This window comes from Gobius niger, assembly GCF_951799975.1.
Source record: "Gobius niger genome assembly, chromosome: 21".
In the NCBI taxonomy this organism is placed as follows: Eukaryota; Metazoa; Chordata; class Actinopteri; order Gobiiformes; family Gobiidae; genus Gobius; species Gobius niger.
The window spans coordinates 5147142-5165330 of record NC_136872.1 but is presented as its reverse complement, the minus strand read 5'-3'; the positions used below and the strand labels follow the sequence as shown (position 1 = coordinate 5165330).

At 41.0% G+C, this 18189-nt stretch overlaps 3 protein-coding genes across 3 annotated transcripts in view; 2 read left to right on the top strand and 1 right to left on the bottom strand.

The window, feature by feature from the left end:
• LOC306980290 (equilibrative nucleoside transporter 2-like) overlaps positions 1-18189 on the bottom strand; it is a 313304-nt gene that overhangs the window by 85236 nt on the left and 209879 nt on the right. The window lies entirely within an intron of this gene.
• LOC306980934 (protein S100-G-like) lies at positions 604-2353 on the top strand. The gene is made up of 2 exons (XM_079580477.1): positions 604-763; positions 2125-2353. Exons 1-2 carry the CDS (start codon positions 638-640, stop codon positions 2278-2280), a joined length of 282 nt encoding a protein of 93 aa, XP_079436603.1. The 5' UTR covers positions 604-637; the 3' UTR covers positions 2281-2353.
• LOC306980784 (protein S100-G-like) lies at positions 7658-9267 on the top strand. Its single transcript, XM_079580210.1, has 2 exons — positions 7658-7818; positions 9103-9267. Exons 1-2 carry the CDS (start codon positions 7693-7695, stop codon positions 9214-9216), a joined length of 240 nt encoding a protein of 79 aa, XP_079436336.1. The 5' UTR covers positions 7658-7692; the 3' UTR covers positions 9217-9267.

Below are 18189 nucleotides of genomic sequence, written 5' to 3'. Positions count from 1 at the left end.
CCCGCAACCCCGATCAACTTGCCTTGTATACCTTTTATAAAATTAAGTATTTTTAGAAATATACCCCTTTCCTGCTGTCAGGAGGGGGCAGTTTGGTAAAGGAGAAGCTATACTTTAGTTCAACTGGACAGGAGAGAGTTCATAGTTGAACTAAAACACAATGACAACGACAGAAATGATAAAGAAAAGAATAGGATGATTTATTGGTCACTCCCACACCCATTTCCCTCCCACATAAAGAAACATCCTCCAGAAAGAACAACTCCTGCATTAGATAAATCTCCAAAATGCATGAAAGAACATTTGAACTGAAGTCTTTTTTAAATTCGGGTTTGTTGTCTATCACTAAAACTCTCAAATGAATTTCTCCTCTCCAGAATATTATGCACTGCGGCCCTTTTTCACAGAGATTTGCTTTGTGTCGTGTTTCTCTTTGTCCGGGGCCAAACCCTCTTGGTTCAAAGTGGTTTGTTCATTTGTCTCCTGTGTTGACACAGGGTATCAGCTCAGTGACCACTTGACTTAGACACGCCTCTGTCAAACGCTCTATAAGACAAGTCCACCCCAGACTCAGGCAGCGACATCCACCCCCGGACTTCATCTTCATCTCCATCAGCGCCGTCATCCTCCTGCCGTCATGTGCGATCTCTCTCCCGATGAACTGAGGGCCGTCTTCGACAAACACGCCGGCGCCGACGGGAAACTGTCCAAGCGCGAGCTGAGGGGCATGATCAAGGAGAAGCTGGGCGGAGATGAATGCAAGGTATATTGGAACATTATTCAGGATCGTGATGACATTTGTACTTTTTAAAGCATCAAAGAGGTGAAACCAAGATGTGACGAAAACATTCACACTGCAAAAAGTGCCCTACTAAAAACAAGGAAAACAATCATTTTGTCTTGTTTTAAGGAAAAAATTCTGCCAATGGGGTCAGCATTTTTTTCTTGCTAATATTTTTCTTATCATAAAACAAGAAGAAACACTAAATTTAAGCAAATAAGTAGCTAGAATTAAGCAAAATGTCCTCAGAAAATGGAATAATTTAAGGAAAACATTCTTATTTACTTAAATTTATTTTCATTTTACTTAAATGTTGCTTGATTTAAGCAAAATGTTCTTAATAAATACTAATATTTAAGGAAAATATCACCCTCGCCCCGGGACCCGTCTCCATGATGTGGAGCCAGGCTGATGGTCAGAATCACCTGCTGGAGGACCTTCAAGCTGTGAAGCGGAGGCTCTAACCACTGTGCCACCGAGCCGCCCACTTTAAAGAATGGAATGTATTATTGATCTGTGAGAAGCAGTTCTTACATTAAGAGTTGTTGTGATCTTAGTTTTTCTTAAAATAAGAACAAATATTCTTTGTCTAAAGCTGAAGAAGATTCAAAAAGTTTTTCTTTCTTGTTACAAGAAAAATTGACATGTTTTTAGCAAATATATCTGAACAAGTAATGGCTAGATTTTATTTCCTAAAACAAGAAGAAGAAGAAGAAGAAGATCTTTATTTATATAGCGCCTTTCACAGACATATATTCACAGACAAGATTTTTTTTCTCAAGAAAACTTTACACATTATTACTTTTTAGGGAAAAATAAGAACTTATTTCTTAAAGTAAGACATTTTTACTTGCTTAGAATCCACTTTTTGCAGTGCACCTATAGTTCTTTCCAGGTTTGACATTTTGCATTTTTATGGAGAAGACTGTCAAGATCAGGTCCATGAGCAAGTCTCACGTCTGTCCATGGAATTTGGCTTCTCTAGTGTGATTATTTCTCAAGGTTGTTTCAGGCTCAATTTGCCAATTTTTTGCTATTTTATATTTTCCCAATTTCTTCTCATTTTCCTCCAAATGATTCCCCATTGGAGATGAACCTGTTTCCTGGCTCTCCATGACAAATATTTTAGTATCGTTCAGGTATCGGACACCGAGTATCGTTAAAGCACCGATATCGGAGAAAAGAAGAACGTCATCCAGCCCAAGCCAGGACCAAAGAACAAAACCTGATCTAAAAACCAGGACTAAACAGGAGCCATCAAAGCCCTGACAGATCCCCACAGCATAGCCCCCATTTACTGACAAAGCCCAGTCTCATCTTTGTGTTTCCGTGTGTGTCCGCAGGGCGCTAAAAACCCCGGTGCAATGAGGGAGCTGTTCTCCAAAATGGACGAAGACGGCGACGGCAAGCTGGACTTCGAGGAGTTCAAGAAGGCGCTGAAAGTGATCAAGGAGGTGAAAGAGGGGAAGCCGCTCGACCAGATCCAGTGCCTCAAGTGAGCGCGCCGCGACCTCTGACCTGACCTCTGACCTGTGCTCGCTGTTGTACGATGTGGCTCAATAAAACTGCTGTTACAACGCACAGCGTGTGTTGAGTCCTTTCACTTATTGGTTTGGTTTATAGATAAAATACATCCAGCTGTGACTAAGAAGTTTGGGTTTTGCTCATACGCACTCTTATACATGCGTTTCCAATGACATCACACATAGTGCCGTCGGCCATTTTGAATACCGAAGCAGACTTTTACAGTACTACATGTAACAATATCTCTTCTCAAGATAATAATGATTGACAACTGATTGATAGTGGCATTTATTTACTCGTAATCATTGCTCAAGAAGATAACAGTTTACAGTTTGTCATGTCAACAGAGTCTGAGTCAGTGTTTAAGCTGCTCAAGACGTTAGCATGCTACCGGTTAGCAACTGTCAATGGCTTCAACACAATAAACACGTGTGTGGCTCAGCTCTGACCTCCAAGGCTAGATGTTTGGAGTTTGGAGAGGTCAGAGCTGAGCTGTTCTAAACGGTATATGCTAAACGGTAGCATGCTAACATCTCGAGCTGCTTAAACACTGACTCTGGGGCCGTGTTTTTACTGTTTTCTTCATGAGCAATGATCACAAGTAAATAAAAATGCCACTGTTGATCAGTTTTCATAGAGTAGAGTAATTGTTACATGTTGTAGTTCTGCATGATTCTACTTCGGTATTCAAAATGGCCACCAGAACAACAAAAGTCACATGACTGAAAAGCATGTATTGGCAGAGTCTAATGCACAGTTTTTCTAAATGTGCTCCCTGAGTGTGTTTAGAACCGTTTTTGTTTGCCTCACTGCGGTCAAAGCAAGGCAATCAACATCTCCATGGAGACGAGCTGGGGATGTCCCGCCCCCAGCAGAGTTAAAGTGACACTTTAGGCGCAATTTATGCTAAACACAGTTAGCACAATTATACTAATACAATGTTTTGCTAGATTAAAATGGGACATTCTTTGTGATGCTGATTGCTTCACTTCCTATTGGACACAAAAGTTTGGAAACACTTTTCACGTATCGGCCTTGGTTTAATTTCAACACTATCTGCATTGTGTGATTCTCATTGAAGACATTAAACTATGAACACGTAGAATGAACACCTGGGATTATGTAAGAGTTGGGTTTAGGGTTAGGGACACCCGATGTGACACAGATCTCCTTAGACATAGTTTTCTGTATAGGCTGTAAGCTCTCTGTCAATACGCTTTGAGATTTAGATATGCAGAATTGCTAACCCTAAACCTGATGGCAGATAACAGGTTATTAGGGCTGGGTACAGTTAAACAACCCCAGTATTGTAAAGAAAAAACAGGCACTATTGGTATAAAAGCTAAAGGATCGACAGTGGGTACCAAAAAAAAATCTTTTGATGCTGTTGGTCCAGGAAGTGACTTGGTTCTTTCAGCTCAAATACATGGAATGAATGAACAGTATTGTTCTGTTTTACGGTTCTAGATAATATAGGTATCTATAAAAGTATCGTTCAGGTATCGGTATCATAAACTAAGAATCGTTAAAGTACCGGTATCAAAAAAATGTAGCGGTACTCAGCTCCTTTCATCAACTTAAACATTTCAACCAAAATGACCAGTGATGCACGATGATGCCAATTTGAACCGATAACCGATAGCCGATAATTCCGCATGTCCCGATACCGATAACCGATAATGACACCGATAATTATGTATATATATTTGCACTTTATTTTGTGACAAGAACTCACTGTAACAGCTCTCTGCGCAAAATGTAGTAACTCTACCAAGCAATATACAAGTGTATAAATATAAATCAAATAATGAGTTTTACTTTGGGTTTGGGTCTCCACCTTTTTCTAAAGCTCTGTTTTTTTACAGTTCCATTATCTGAGCAGGTCTGACTCTGTTCATCTGTGTCACATCTTATTTAAAAAAAAAAGAAAAAAAGAATGATAATATTACTACTACTACTACTTCCTTCCTAGTATTTTTCTTTTTGCTGACATCATACTAATGAATTATTTTTTACAATACTGGAATATAGTCAGTATTACAGCATTAAGAGTCTAGAGGCGTCTCTGACATGAGAGAGAAGTGATGCCAAATCTGTGACAGATTCAAGTTTGACTAATAAAACGATACTACAGCACAAAAACAAGACTCCCTCCTGCATTGGGCTCATTTATGCATTTGTGCCTCGTGTGGTAAACGGAAAAAAAACACGAGCTGCGCGCCTCATTTCATCAATGTAAAACTTCTCTCGTTCATACCGCTTTAATCGCGGGGCTATCGTGTTTAGTTTATCAGAAATACGAAGATAATACATGGGTTTAGGCCCCGCTCTGTTCCAGTAACTGACGTGAGCGGATCCGCGGTTCGCATTTAAAAAAACTCTTCCTTCACGGAGAGCGCCTGCACAGCTGTTTCTCGGAAATACTCGTCGTATTTTTCTGCTAAAGCCGTGCAGAAGTCGGCCGTGGAGAGCGTATATCTGCTGCTGTAAATGTGCTGTCCTGAGTCTGCAGCAGCTCCGGGCCGCAGGGTGTGCGGGCAGCGCCGCCGCTGAGAGAAAGGCAGCGAGCTGGAGCGAGCAGATTCAATGTAATTTGAGCTAAGAATTATCGGGCCTAATTATCGGCCGATTTTTTTTTTATCGGCTTTATCGGGGATGGTGCCAAAATGCTGATAAATGCCGATAATTATCGGCGGCCGATATTATCGTGCATCCCTAAAAATGACTTTTCTCCCCAACTTTTCTTAAAAAAAGCTAAAAGCGCGGTGGAAATAGAGAAGATGTTTGAACTCTGGGACAAAAACTGTTGGACTTTGAGGAGCTCAAGAGTGCGGTGGAAACGATCAATATGAAGACGGGATGCCCTGTGACGTGCTCAAATGGAACAGCAGCAACACCTGACCTGTCCTCCATAATGTGGCTAAATAAACTACAGTTACGGCTCTTCCCACCTGGAGGAGTTGCTGCCCTGGTTCGCTTGCCCCAGATCTATGTCCATAATTAGGGGATCAGCTCACCAGGTCTGTCATTGTTGTCTTGGAGCTGGCATGCCTGGAGCCTCCTAATGCTTCCCTCACGGCCCTGCTTCTACCACTGCTTTCCACCCCTGCTCCACCAAATCCAACAACAACCCATCCCCTCATCTGTCCAAATCTCCACCAGTAAACCTTGTTGATGCTTCCCCTGGAACCAGACCTGATGATGCACAGCTAAAGATATTTTACATGTACGTTTCATGTGTTTTTTGATGGATGTTTTTCTGACTCTGCAGGTCTTGAGTGTCTGCAGCCTTCAGTTTAGTGGTTAGTGGTGATGACACACATCATGCATTCAGCGGTGACCCGAAAACCCAAGCACCTTGATTTTTGTCGGATAACCTAAATCAAAACTTTCTCATGAACCTGAGAAAGAAGGCACCGACAACAACCGGCCGAGGGGAACCTGCGCTTCAGCTAATCCTCTTCACTCCAGGTGCTACAGCAGCCGGAGGTGCAGCTGACAGGTCGTTGACAACTTTAAAATGGCTCGGCACAAAGACGGCTTATCAGAGTAATTCATAGATGTTTCGTGAACTGAACCGTGCGCGGCATGCCCGTGCAGATGCGAGGGAGCGCCTCGAGCCGTTGCAAACCTGAATGAGCCGAGCCCTCCTGCTGACATTTCGTTTAATTGCTCTGTAATTAAATCGGCCCGCGTTGGCGGTTAATAGTGAGGTTGTTTTCTCTTGTTCCAATGCTGTTTGGGGGTTTTCTCTAGTGCTTCATGTGGATCTGAAAACCTATTTGCATCACCTGTAGCTCCGTTATTTTCCACATGCCGTTCGTCTCTCATTAAGCCAACCCTACATGACTGCGGCAAAAGCAGTCAAAAAAGACGTATAATGTGTCTATGTTTAGCCTCCTGAGCTGAGTTATGAGGAGTGTGCAAAGTGTGATGTTATCTTGGGAGTTTGAGTAACGGAAAAGATCCCTCACAGCTTTAAGATTTAAAGGGATATTTCAGGATTTTTGACACAGGGCCTCATTTCCTAGTTATCCAAAGTGTTGCTGATTCCTGGAGATTTTTTTTGGGGGGGGAATTCATGCAGTTCTTTTATTTGAAGAGTTTCGTGGCGCTAGGCTAGTGCAAGGCTAGCGTATTTCTATGGTATCAGCTAGCCTGCATTAAAAACAGTCTGACCCGCTCCACAGAGCACCTGAGGCAAATCACTCATAACGCCAGACTAACCATATAAATGTCTGTGTCGATAGAATCATGTTTGGAATATAACTGACCTTGCATCACATGAATGATCGCATTTTGAGGGACTATATTCTAGCAGATCACTCCGCCGCCGCGTAGCTTATACAACCACGAAGCTGATGCTGCTCAAATATAAGTTATTTTAGTTTAGTTTAGCTTTAGTTTAGTTGAATTTATTTCATGATAAATTACATGATGATAAAGATTACATGAGTGGAACGCATGGACTCCATAGCTTACATTTCCTGTTGGAAACTAAACAAGTAACAAGAAAATGAGAAAATTCATGTATTCGATTTTCCAAACCCAGGCACATACAGTCGTGTTTAAGATGTACATTTATGCTATTGCATACATCAAAATGAGAATTATGATCATACAAACAGATGCATTTGTTATTATTATTAATATTATGAATGTTATTACCATCATTACAATTATTTGTTTTATTATTTTTGATGACATCCTATTGCTATTGTAACCTTGTCATTGAATCTACCAAGGTTTTTATTGACATAGAGTGCAGCCCCACCACCATGTTTATGATCTCTGTTTTTGGTATGCATATAGCCCTTTTAAAAGCAAAATGGTTAAAATTACTCTATGGACACAGACATTTATATGGTTTGTCCGGCGTTATAAATGATTTGCCTCAGGTGCTCGGACTGTTTTTAATGCAGGCTAGCTGATACCATAGACATGCGCTAGCCTTGCATTAGCCTAGCGCCACGTAACTCTCCAAACAGAAGAACTTCATAAATTACAAAGAAAACATCTCCAGAAATCACACAAAAACACTCTGGATAACTAGGAAATGAGGCCCTATATCAAAAATCCTGAAACATCCCTTTAAGAATACAAGCAGGGGTGTCATGGGAGCGATCTTTTTTAACTGCCAGAGTTGTTGCAAAGAGCACAGACTTTTGGCACGGGAAGAGGAATGCCTTGTGAGAAAGAGCCAGCGGGCAGAAAGTGGTTTGGCTGGTTCGTGTGCGACCTTGTTCTCACAGGGGGGTAAAATCACCTCGCCGGGCTCAGACACGCCTCTGCCAGAGACCGTATAAGATAACGCCGCGCCGCACAAGCCCGCACCTTCCTCGGCTGCTGCTGACTTCACCTTCGCCTCGACCCTGCCTCCAGCCGCCATGTGCGATCTCCCCGCCAAGGAACTGAAGGCTCTGTTCGACAAACACGCCAGCAAAGAAGACAACAAGCTGTCCAAGCGCAAGCTGGTGTGCGCGCTTAGGGAAGAGATGGGCGACAAACTCAAGGTAGGGAAGTGACTGATCCGTTAGGTTTCCACTGAGAACGGGGCGGATCCAAGGGGCTGCACCGGTGGACCCTCTGGTGTAGAAGAAATTCAACTTTTGCTCCAAGATATTGCCATTTCACTGGTGTGATTAAAGTCATAGTCTGTAAGTTTGCAAATTGAGGAAGGGTGGAGTTAAATTTGAGAGTAAGCGATCACATTTCTCCTTTCTTTAGCCGGAAAGCCTTTCTCAGTTTGCAAACTGTGGAGAGCGGGTAAACGATGGAGTTCCTCCCCTCCTGATTGGACCGCACAGGGAGAGCTGGGAGGATGCTAGGTTCTGATTAGTTGCCGAGATCCGGGAAGGAGGGACTTTACAAAAAATATGTTTATTTATTTATTGTTGTTTTATTTTGTTATTATTATTTTTTTTAACCCCCTTAACTCCCACCGGAACCGAGCACATTTTCTCCGGTTTGGCTTTACCCCATTTCCAAAGGCTTCTGGAAAAAAAGGTGTGAAAATAGCGACCGAACTGAGACGAAAACAATGATGAAGATGTGACAAAAAAGTGAGAAAACTTTGTGAGAAAAAAGTGCCAAAAAATGACAAAAAATTACCCAAAAAAGGCAACAAAAAAAAAAGACAAAAAATTGACCAAAAAAAAGGCATTAAATCACAAAAAAATTACTAAAAAGTTACAAAAATGAGTTGAATACCCCCCCCCCCCCAAAAAAAAAAGATGGAAAAAAATGTGATGACGTGAGGAAAAAGATCCATTTAGATGAGTTTTGTAGATCTTAGCTTTCAAATGAGGTGTTACACTGGCTTACAGGATTTGGGTAAAGCTGAACTGGAGAAAATGCTCTTGGTTCTGGCGGGAGTTTTATTTTCTCTTTCCCTGATTTTTTTTAAAATTCAATGTATTTATTTTCCCCCCCTTAAATATCTTCACATTTTCTCAAATTTCATTCCCCAATTTTTACCCCAATCTGCCCCAAATGTTCAAATCATTTCCTACATTTTTCCAATGTTTCCCAAATTTACCCCAGTAAATCTACTTATTTACATGTTTGAAAACTTGGCCTTTCAGATGTTTTTGTCAATTGTTATTGTTGATGTTTTTTTTATTTTTTTATTCTTGTGATTTTAATTTCAGTTTTCTGTTTTATTGTGTGTATACCATATGACTTGCAACATAAATATTTCTTCCTGACATGAGCACAAAAAGCAATAATAAAAAAGACTTTCAGACGATCACTTTAACGCTTACCACAAGCTTTATCCCGTCTTCTTGTGCCTGCAGGGAGCAAAGGATCCTGAAAAAATGAGAACGTTTTTGAATGACATGGACGAAGATGGAGACGGAAAGTACGACTTTGAGGAGTTCAAGAATGCGATGGCAAATGCCATTTGCTGAGCAGCCCAGAGCCTCGCGTACTCAGTGTTGTGTGCTTGTGTTGTGGCTCAATAAAACCATTGTGACTGTGTGTCGTGTTTTCTCTTCTCTATGTCCAAGAGGTGCTGCAGGAAACGGCTGCAAAAGGCCAAGTCAACACTGATGAAACTATACCAGGCGGTAAAAGCAAATGCATATGTTATTATTGTCAACTTTTCCTACAGCAGAGGTTAAAGGCACAGAGCTGATTTTTGTGTGTGGATATAACAAAGAAAGAGGAAGCTATTACACTGTAAATTCCAACTCATTGCGCTTACTTGGGATAAGTTGTAAACCCGATGCATAATTATTACGCCCAATGTTAAGCCATGATTACTAGTAACGCTATGATTAAGACGGCTTTCACAGTATTCATTGCTTATGATACAAGTTCTGATTACTAGACATGTTAGTACTGGCAACTGGTATTTCCGAGTACTGATTACTTTTGTTACTTAAATATGGCCTTAACCTGTACGATTATGCCTATGGAGTATTCCTGTTCCCTTTATGGTTTATTGGTTATTCCCATTATTGAAGTTTTACAAATTTAGTACAAGATATAAATGTTGTAATAAAGCAAAACAAAGTGTAGTTATGAAGTCAATTTCTTTAACATTAACACAGTGTAAAACACTTACATTTTTTGGTTCAATTAACGATAGAACATCTCTGTTTCTGCAGTTATAGTTCACATCAGTCCAAACAGGTGGATTAGTCTGTACTGAGCCGATGAAGAATCTTATATATATAAATTTAGAATCATTACTGGCATCATGTAAAGTTAGTAATTACTGGCAAAACCCTGTTATTGGAACAGAAACATGTTGCTGTAAAACGGAAAAGCAATTCATCACAATTTTCTCTTGAAAATGTACTTCTTACATGGAATAGAGGGTAAATGCTGAAAATTTCAGGTCTCCTAGTAATTATAACACTTTATTTCATGTTACCACCTCAATCGGAATTTACAGTGAAAATAGTTTTGTCCAAACATATTTGTGGCATCCCAATTTCTTAATTTAAAGGTACTCTATGCAACTTTTTATGTGGGGAAAAAAGTTTTTATTTGTGCGTATTTGACCTTTCAGTGACCCAGCGGCTGTGTTAGTGGTCAGCATGGCGCCTTTACTTTCCATCACAGAGGCCTCTACGACTTAGTTTTGTTGGTTTTCTGGTGAGAGAGAGTCAGCAGTGAAAACCTACCAGAAACTCTTCAAATCAATTGATCCTGGGGCATCATAGAGGCCTCTATGAGGGGAAATAAAAGCAAAAATAAAGGCCGCTGGGTCACTGACATAAAAACTTTGAAAAGTTACATAATGCACCTTTAAAAACAGGGTCACTGTCACAGAAATTGCACAAAACTCGCCTGAAAATTCACGAAATTGAGTTTAGTTTATTTGCTTGTTTAAGCAGTAAAAGTTCTGCTCAAAAGGAGTGGGCCGAGGCAAAAGCTTATGAGCGCCACCCCCGAATCATCACAATAACAATGTTCATATCACGATAGTACAAGTCACATATTACAAAGCACAAGGACAATTTCACCCTTTTTTCACCCTTTTTTTTTGGTACAATGTATGATGTGAAGCCTACATGGTGCAGGGTGTAGAGCGGGCCAGTAGACGAGAGCATTAGCCCCCCTAACAGCCCTAACAGCTGTTTTTTAGATGATGTTTCTATGCTGTGTGGCGCAGTGAAAGACGAGGATAAGGAACCCGTGGGGAGGTGGTCCTCTCAACAGATCCACAGCTCGCCTCTGTTTGTAATTTTGAGCAATGGAATGACAACAGATCAGAGCAACAACACTCTAGAGTGCAAATTGATCCTACTACTCCCCCTAGTGGCCACGCAGTTCTTCTTCTCTATACATTTTTTTGGTATTTATTTTTAAACAGGTTGATGTTTGGACAATGCTTCATCTCCATCTCCAGTTGGGTTGCTAATTAACTCCACAGTTGTACACCATTAACTGTCAGGCTTTCAAAGCAGTGCTATGTTTCTGAATCCTGAACTTCAATTCATCACGTAGTTCATTACCACCAGTACGTTCTTGGAAACTTCTTTATATTTGGTTTGGTAGCAGTTTGCATCTTGCTTTGTATAAAATCTGTGCTGTTTGGAACTTCATGATTTTGATTTTAGAAATAATGATATTACTGTAGTATTACCCTATACCGCAATACAATGATATAAATAGGGCAAAATCAGAGAACAGCATAAAGTATGTAGAGCTTTGATGTTTAAAACATGCTTTTCTTTTGCTATTACTGAAAAGCGTCTTGACATTTTAGTTGATATGCCATTTCTAATTCTGTCATCTATAATGACTCCTGCTCTATAACATCACCTTCTATCTGAATTGCTTCCTGAGCATTGGAATTACAGTTGCCCGAACATCATCATTTTGCTTTTACTCCATTACTAGTTCCATGTTAACAATCCGACACAGTTGTTGTAAATCGTCTCCTGATGTGAATCTATTTGCATCGTCTGCAAAGAAGAGAAATCGAAGTATTTGAGAAGTTTTTCCTTAATATTTATAAACAATTTCGGGCCCAAAATGGAGCCTTGAGGTAAACCACACACAGTTTCTAGACAACTTGACTGATAATCACCTATTTTCACACATTGTTTTCTATTTTTGAAGTAACTGGTAACCCACTGTATAGTGCTACCCCCCTGATCTCATAATGTCCTAACTTATTCATTAATATATCATAATTTATTGTATCAAATGCTTTGCTCAGGTCAATAAATAACCCTATTGCATATTTCTTGTTGTCTACAGCATTAGTTATTTCATCAATTACATCAAAGAGCGTGTGAGTGATTATTCCTAACACCAAACTGATCATCAGAGAGTAAATTATATATATATATATATATATATATATATATATATATATATATATATATATATATATATATATATATATATATATATATATATATATATATATAAATTATATATACTTTCAATAAAGCTGTCAAGTCTAGAGTTGAAAACCTTTTCTAAGATTTTAGAGAATTGCGAATTTAGTGTCTGGAAATTGGCTGATTTGCAACGAAATTGATACAAATGCTTTATATTCGGGTGTCTGAATTTATACTAAAGGAGGACAACACTAATTTATAATAATTTGAAATAACATTTGCACAGTCAGAGGTTTAAAGTGTCCACTCCGCAGCAAACTGGAGTCAACAAAACAGCTGCCCCCCCCCCCCATAGTCGTCCCTTGCCACTAGGGGGCGGCATTGCAGCGATGTCGGCACTTCAACGATGTCCAAAAAGAAACGCTTTACTCCCTGTTGTCTAATTCACACACAAGCAGGAGACAGGAGCTATAAACATAAACCATTGTTGCTTTTTTTTTTGTCCGTGTGAGAAATTTGCGAAATGCGTGACCGTCATGTCCGTCTAGTTTAGTTACTGTCATGAACGCAGACATGACAGATCTTTTAACCTCTTAACTCCCACCTGAACATGTTTTCTCCTGTTCTCCAAATTCTCCAAATCTAAAAGCTTCTTCAAAACAGCGACAAAAAGTGAGAAGAAAATGAGGATGTAAATTGACAAAAAGTGAAAAAAATCCAGCAAAAAAGTGAAAAAAATCCAGCAAAAAAGTGAAAAAAATTCAGCAAAAAAGTGAAAAAAATCCAGCAAAAAAGTAAAAAAATCCAGCAAAAAAGTGACAAAAATCCAGCAAAAAAGTGACAAAAATCCAGTAAAAAAGTGACAAAAATCCAGCAAAAAAATGACAAAAATCCAGCAAAAAAGTGAAAAAAAATCCAGCAAAAAAGTGACAAAAATCCAGCAAAAAAGTGACAAAATCCAGCAAAAAATTGACAAAAATCCAGCAAAAAAGTGACAAAATCCAGCAAAAAAGTGACAAAACACCAACAAAAAAGTGACAATAATCCAACAAAAAGTGACCAAAATCCAGCAAAAAAGTAACAAAAGTGCCATGAAAAAAAGTGACAAAAACACATAAGGGAAATAAAAAGTAACGACAATGGCAAAGAGGAGAGAATGAATTTGGTTTTGGCGGGTGGTAAGAGGTCAAATAAACCAGGTTATATGTAGCAAAACAAACATGCCAGAGTTATTTGACTCTTTCTGTGTTTCCGCCATAATCCCATGTGTTTATATTCATAGTTTAATGCCCTAAATGAGAATTGCATGATGCAAATGGTGTTGAAAATAAAGAAAAGCCGATACATGATAAGTGTTCCAAAACGTTTTACCAGTAGTGTACGCACAGTAAGTAGGCCGCTCCATTACCAGGTCACATGAAGCAACAGGTTTCACATTGCAAATAAGAACAATAATGGCTGAGCCGCCGGCAGCTAGAACTCTGTGCCCAGTCCATAAGTGGAACCGGAGAGCAGAGAAAGAGAAGCTATAGTGGTGGGCTTTATTGTTTAAGACTGGCGAAACCTTATACCCCCCCCAAAAAAAAATCTATTCTAAGGTGTAGTTGTTTTGAAAAGCCAGGATGAAGCATGATATAGAGCAGTGGTTCTTCTAGGGACTAACCTCCCAATCGTGGCCCAAAGCAAAGCCCTACTTTCTCCTTGTCCCAGTGTTCTGCTTCATACATGACCTAACAGGGAGCTTTCGGGGGCGTATTGGGAGTTCAGCTTCCCCATGGCCTTGTGTATGAAACAGTCGACTGGAACTGACCCGTGGATTCCGCAGTCTCCTCTGTGAAGGCATTAGAGCTGGTCAGGACGCTCTCTATAGTCCCTCTGTAGAAGAACCTCACAGTGATGGAGCTGGTCAGGACGCTCTCTATAGTCCCTCTGTAGAAGAACCTCACAGTGATGGAGCTGGTCAGGACGCTCTCTATAGTCCCTCTGTAGAAGAACCTCACAGTGATGGAGCTGGTCAGGAGGCTCTCTATAGTCCCTCTGTAGAAGAACCACACAGTGATGGAGCCGGTCAGGATGCTCTCTATAGTCCCTCTGTAGAAGAACCACACAGTGATGGAGCTGGTCAGGATGCTCTCTATAGTCCCTCTGTAGAAGAACCACACAGTGATGGAGCTGGTCAGGATGCTCTCTATAGTCCCTCTGTAGAAGAACCACACAGTGATGGAGCTGGTCAGGATGCTCTCTATAGTCCCTCTGTAGAAGAACCTCACAGTGATGGAGCTGGTCAGGATGCTCTCTATAGTCCCTCTGTAGAAGAACCACACAGTGATGGAGCTGGTCAGGACGCTCTCGATAGTCCCTCTGTAGAAGAACCACACAGTGATGGAGCTGGTCAGGATGCTCTCTATAGTCCCTCTGTAGAAGAACCACACAGTGATGGAGCTGGTCAGGATGCTCTCTATAGTCCCTCTGTAGAAGAACCACACAGAGATGGAGCTGGGACTCTGGCTCTTCGAAAGAAAGTAGAGATGCTGATTACTTTTCTTGACCAGTGATGTACTGTGCATGGTCCAGGACAGGTTCTTAGTGCTGGTCACCCTCTCCACTGCAGCACCGTTGATTGTTAGAGGAGCATGTTGGACCCGCGCTCTTGGAAAGTCCACAACAATCTCTTCTGTCATCGGTACCTCTCATATTAAAAAATAGCAATGTTCCCCGGGTCCGATGTCCCCCGTCAATAGAAGTGGGGGAACATTGGACCTGGGACTTCAATAATGAGAGTTTCACATTGCAAATAAGAACAATAATGGCTGAGCCGCCGGCAGCTAGAACTCTGTGCCCAGTCCATAAGTGGAACCGGAGAGCAGAGAAAGAGAAGCTATAGTGGTGGGCTTTATTGTTTAAGACTGGCGAAACCTTATACCCCCCCCCAAAAAAAATCTATTCTAAGGTGTAGTTGTTTTGAAAAGCCAGGATGAAGCATGATATAGAGCAGTGGTTCTTCTAGGGACTAACCTCCCAATCGTGGCCCAAAGCAAAGCCCTACTTTCTCCTTGTCCCAGTGTTCTGCTTCATACATGACCTAACAGGGAGCTTTCGGGGGCGTATTGGGAGTTCAGCTTCCCCATGGCCTTGTGTATGAAACAGTCGACTGGAACTGACCCGTGGATTCCGCAGTCTCCTCTGTGAAGGCATTAGAGCTGGTCAGGACGCTCTCTATAGTCCCTCTGTAGAAGAACCTCACAGTGATGGAGCTGGTCAGGACGCTCTCTATAGTCCCTCTGTAGAAGAATCACACAGAGATGGAGCTGGGACTCTGGCTCTTCGAAAGAAAGTAGAGACGCTGATTACTTTTCTTGACCAGTGATGTAGTGTGCATGGTCCAGGACAGGTTCTTAGTGCTGGTCACCCTCTCCACTGCAGCACCGTTGATTGTTAGAGGAGCATGCTGGACCCGCGCTCTTGGAAAGTCCACAACAATCTCTTCTGTCATCGGTACCTCTCATATTAAAAAATCCCAATGTTCCCCGGGTCCGATGTCCCCCGTCAATAGAAGTGGGGGAACATTGGACCTGGGACTTCAATAATGAGACAAGTCCCGCTGTTCCTCGCGTGCGCCTTTAGATTTTTGCTTTTCCTCCTCCACAAAAGACGATCTGCACCAAATTTTGTTAATATAGGGAGAAAATACCAACTCGCTGATTTACTTTTCTTTTTCCCTCTCTCTCTCTCTCTCTGTGTTCATATTTCAGCTGATCGCAGCTTGTGTCCATGTCGGCTAACTTTGGGCATGTTATCCAGCTCTCCCCTCGCTCTCCCCCGGGCATCTGCTATTTGACATCTCTGACTGAATAAAAGGAAGACGATTGAAACTATTGCTGCATATGTTAGCCATGTTGCTGAGGGTGCCTTGCTTTTACGCATAAGGGACACACATCTGATGCGCCCCATGGACAGCACTCCATCATATACTGACATTTACAAAGACATAGGTCAGTGGTTTGTGCTGTGGCCTGTGTTGGGGCTCACTGACAGTCACAGGAGAAAAACATGGACTTACATATGAGCTACAACAGCAAAACACTTTAAAAAAAATATATATATTTATTGGTTTATTTGGTCAGGACATTGCATGTTAATAAACACACATGGGTCTCATGCATGTTTTGGTGTAGCTAAGTTTACTTTTCTGAACTGCAACACTTACACTGCGTTCCAAATTATTATGCAAATTGGATTTTTGTGTCAAAAAGGTAAACAAAAAAGCAATAATAATGAATCTCATGGATGGTATCGTGTCTTGGGGCTCTATGAATCACTGACATAAATCTCAGAGACCTGGGATTATTAGTTGTCGGGTTAAGCCCAGTTAAGGGAAAAACTACTGAAAAAGGGTGTTCCATTTTATTATGCAGATCATCATTTTCAAGCAATATGGTAAAGAAAAAGGGACTTTCTGCTGATGAAAAGTGTGAAATGGTTGAATGCCTTGGTCTAGATATGAAAACCTTCGATATTTCATGAAAGATTAAGCTTAATCATCGTACTGATAAGAGATTTGTGGATGATTTAGAGCACACTCCGGTTTGTGCAGATAAAGGCACAATATGGACGGTTTCTGCCAGACAAACACATCAGATTAAGAGAACAGATGCTACAAAGCAGCATACAGGTATTTGAAGCTGCTGGTGCCTCTGGAGTCTCCCGAACATCAAGGTGTAGGACCCTCCAGAGGCTGCAGTTGTGCATAATCCTTCTATCCGGGCCTCCCCTAAACTGTTAATTGAAGCTGATGAACAGAAACGGCTGCAGTGGCTCAGAAATACATGAGGACTCATTTTCAAACAGTCTTGTTCACTGATGAGGCCGTGTAACCCTGGACGGTCAACTCAATGGAGTAGTGAATGGTTGGTGAATGACCACAATGTCCCAACAAGGCTGTGACGTCAGTAAAGAGGTGGCAGAGTCATGTTTTGGGCCAGAATCATGAGGAGAGAGCTGGTCAGCCCCTTTAGTTCCTTTTAGGATCCCTGAAGGTGTGAAAATGACCTTTGACAAATATGTGGAGTTTCTGACTGACCACTGTCTTCTATGCTACAAAAAGAAGAGCCGTGTTTTCCCGAACAAAATCCTCTTCATGCATGACAACGCACCATGTCCTGCTGTAAAGAATACCTCTGCATCACTGGCTGCTATGGGCATAAAAGGAGAGAAACTCATGATGTGGACCCCCTCTTCAACCCTATTGAGAACCTTTGGAGCCTCAACAAAAAACACTTCTATGAGGGTGGGAGGCAGTTTTCATCCAAACAGCAGCTCTGGGAGGCTATTCTAACATCCTGCAAAGAAATCCAAGCAGAAACTGTCCAAAAACTCACAAGTTTAATGGATTTCAGAATTTTGAAGCTGCTATCACACAAGGGCTCCTATGGTAAAATATAACTTGACCTGTTAATATTTTTTTGATTGAAATAGCTTTTGATTTCAGTAAATATGACAACCTAATGTTACAAATACAACAAATGAGCATTTTCAGTTAATTACGAGCTTTAAAATGTATTGAAACGATGAGTTGCATAATAACTTGGAACAGTGGATTTTGAGGTTTTTACTATATTTATTTTTGAAAAAAATACTGTTATCACTAGGACATTTTTTCCACCACATTTAAATGATCCTCTACCAGTTAAAGACTTAAAAATGATGCTGACTCTCATTTGAGTTGACAATTTAGAAAATCTTAGAAAAATGTCATTTGCATAATAATTTGGAACGCAGTGTAGTCTAGGATTGTACACGAATGTTGTAGGCTATTACAATGCAAGATCTACAAGGTCTATATAATGTGTTAAAAAGCTATAAGTAGGCTAGATATGAGCGAAACTAAGTGGCTGGTTGCTCCATTATCCAGGCGTACTGGGCCTGGGCCGCTGTGCCACAGAGTAGAAAGAGCAGTGAGAGGCGAGTGTTTGCTGCCTATGGGTTAGAAGACTTTACATGGACGCATGAAGACGCGCAGCAATAACATGTCTATGAGCAAGACTCGTATCCAGGGAACACCGGGCCCTCCGGCGGGGA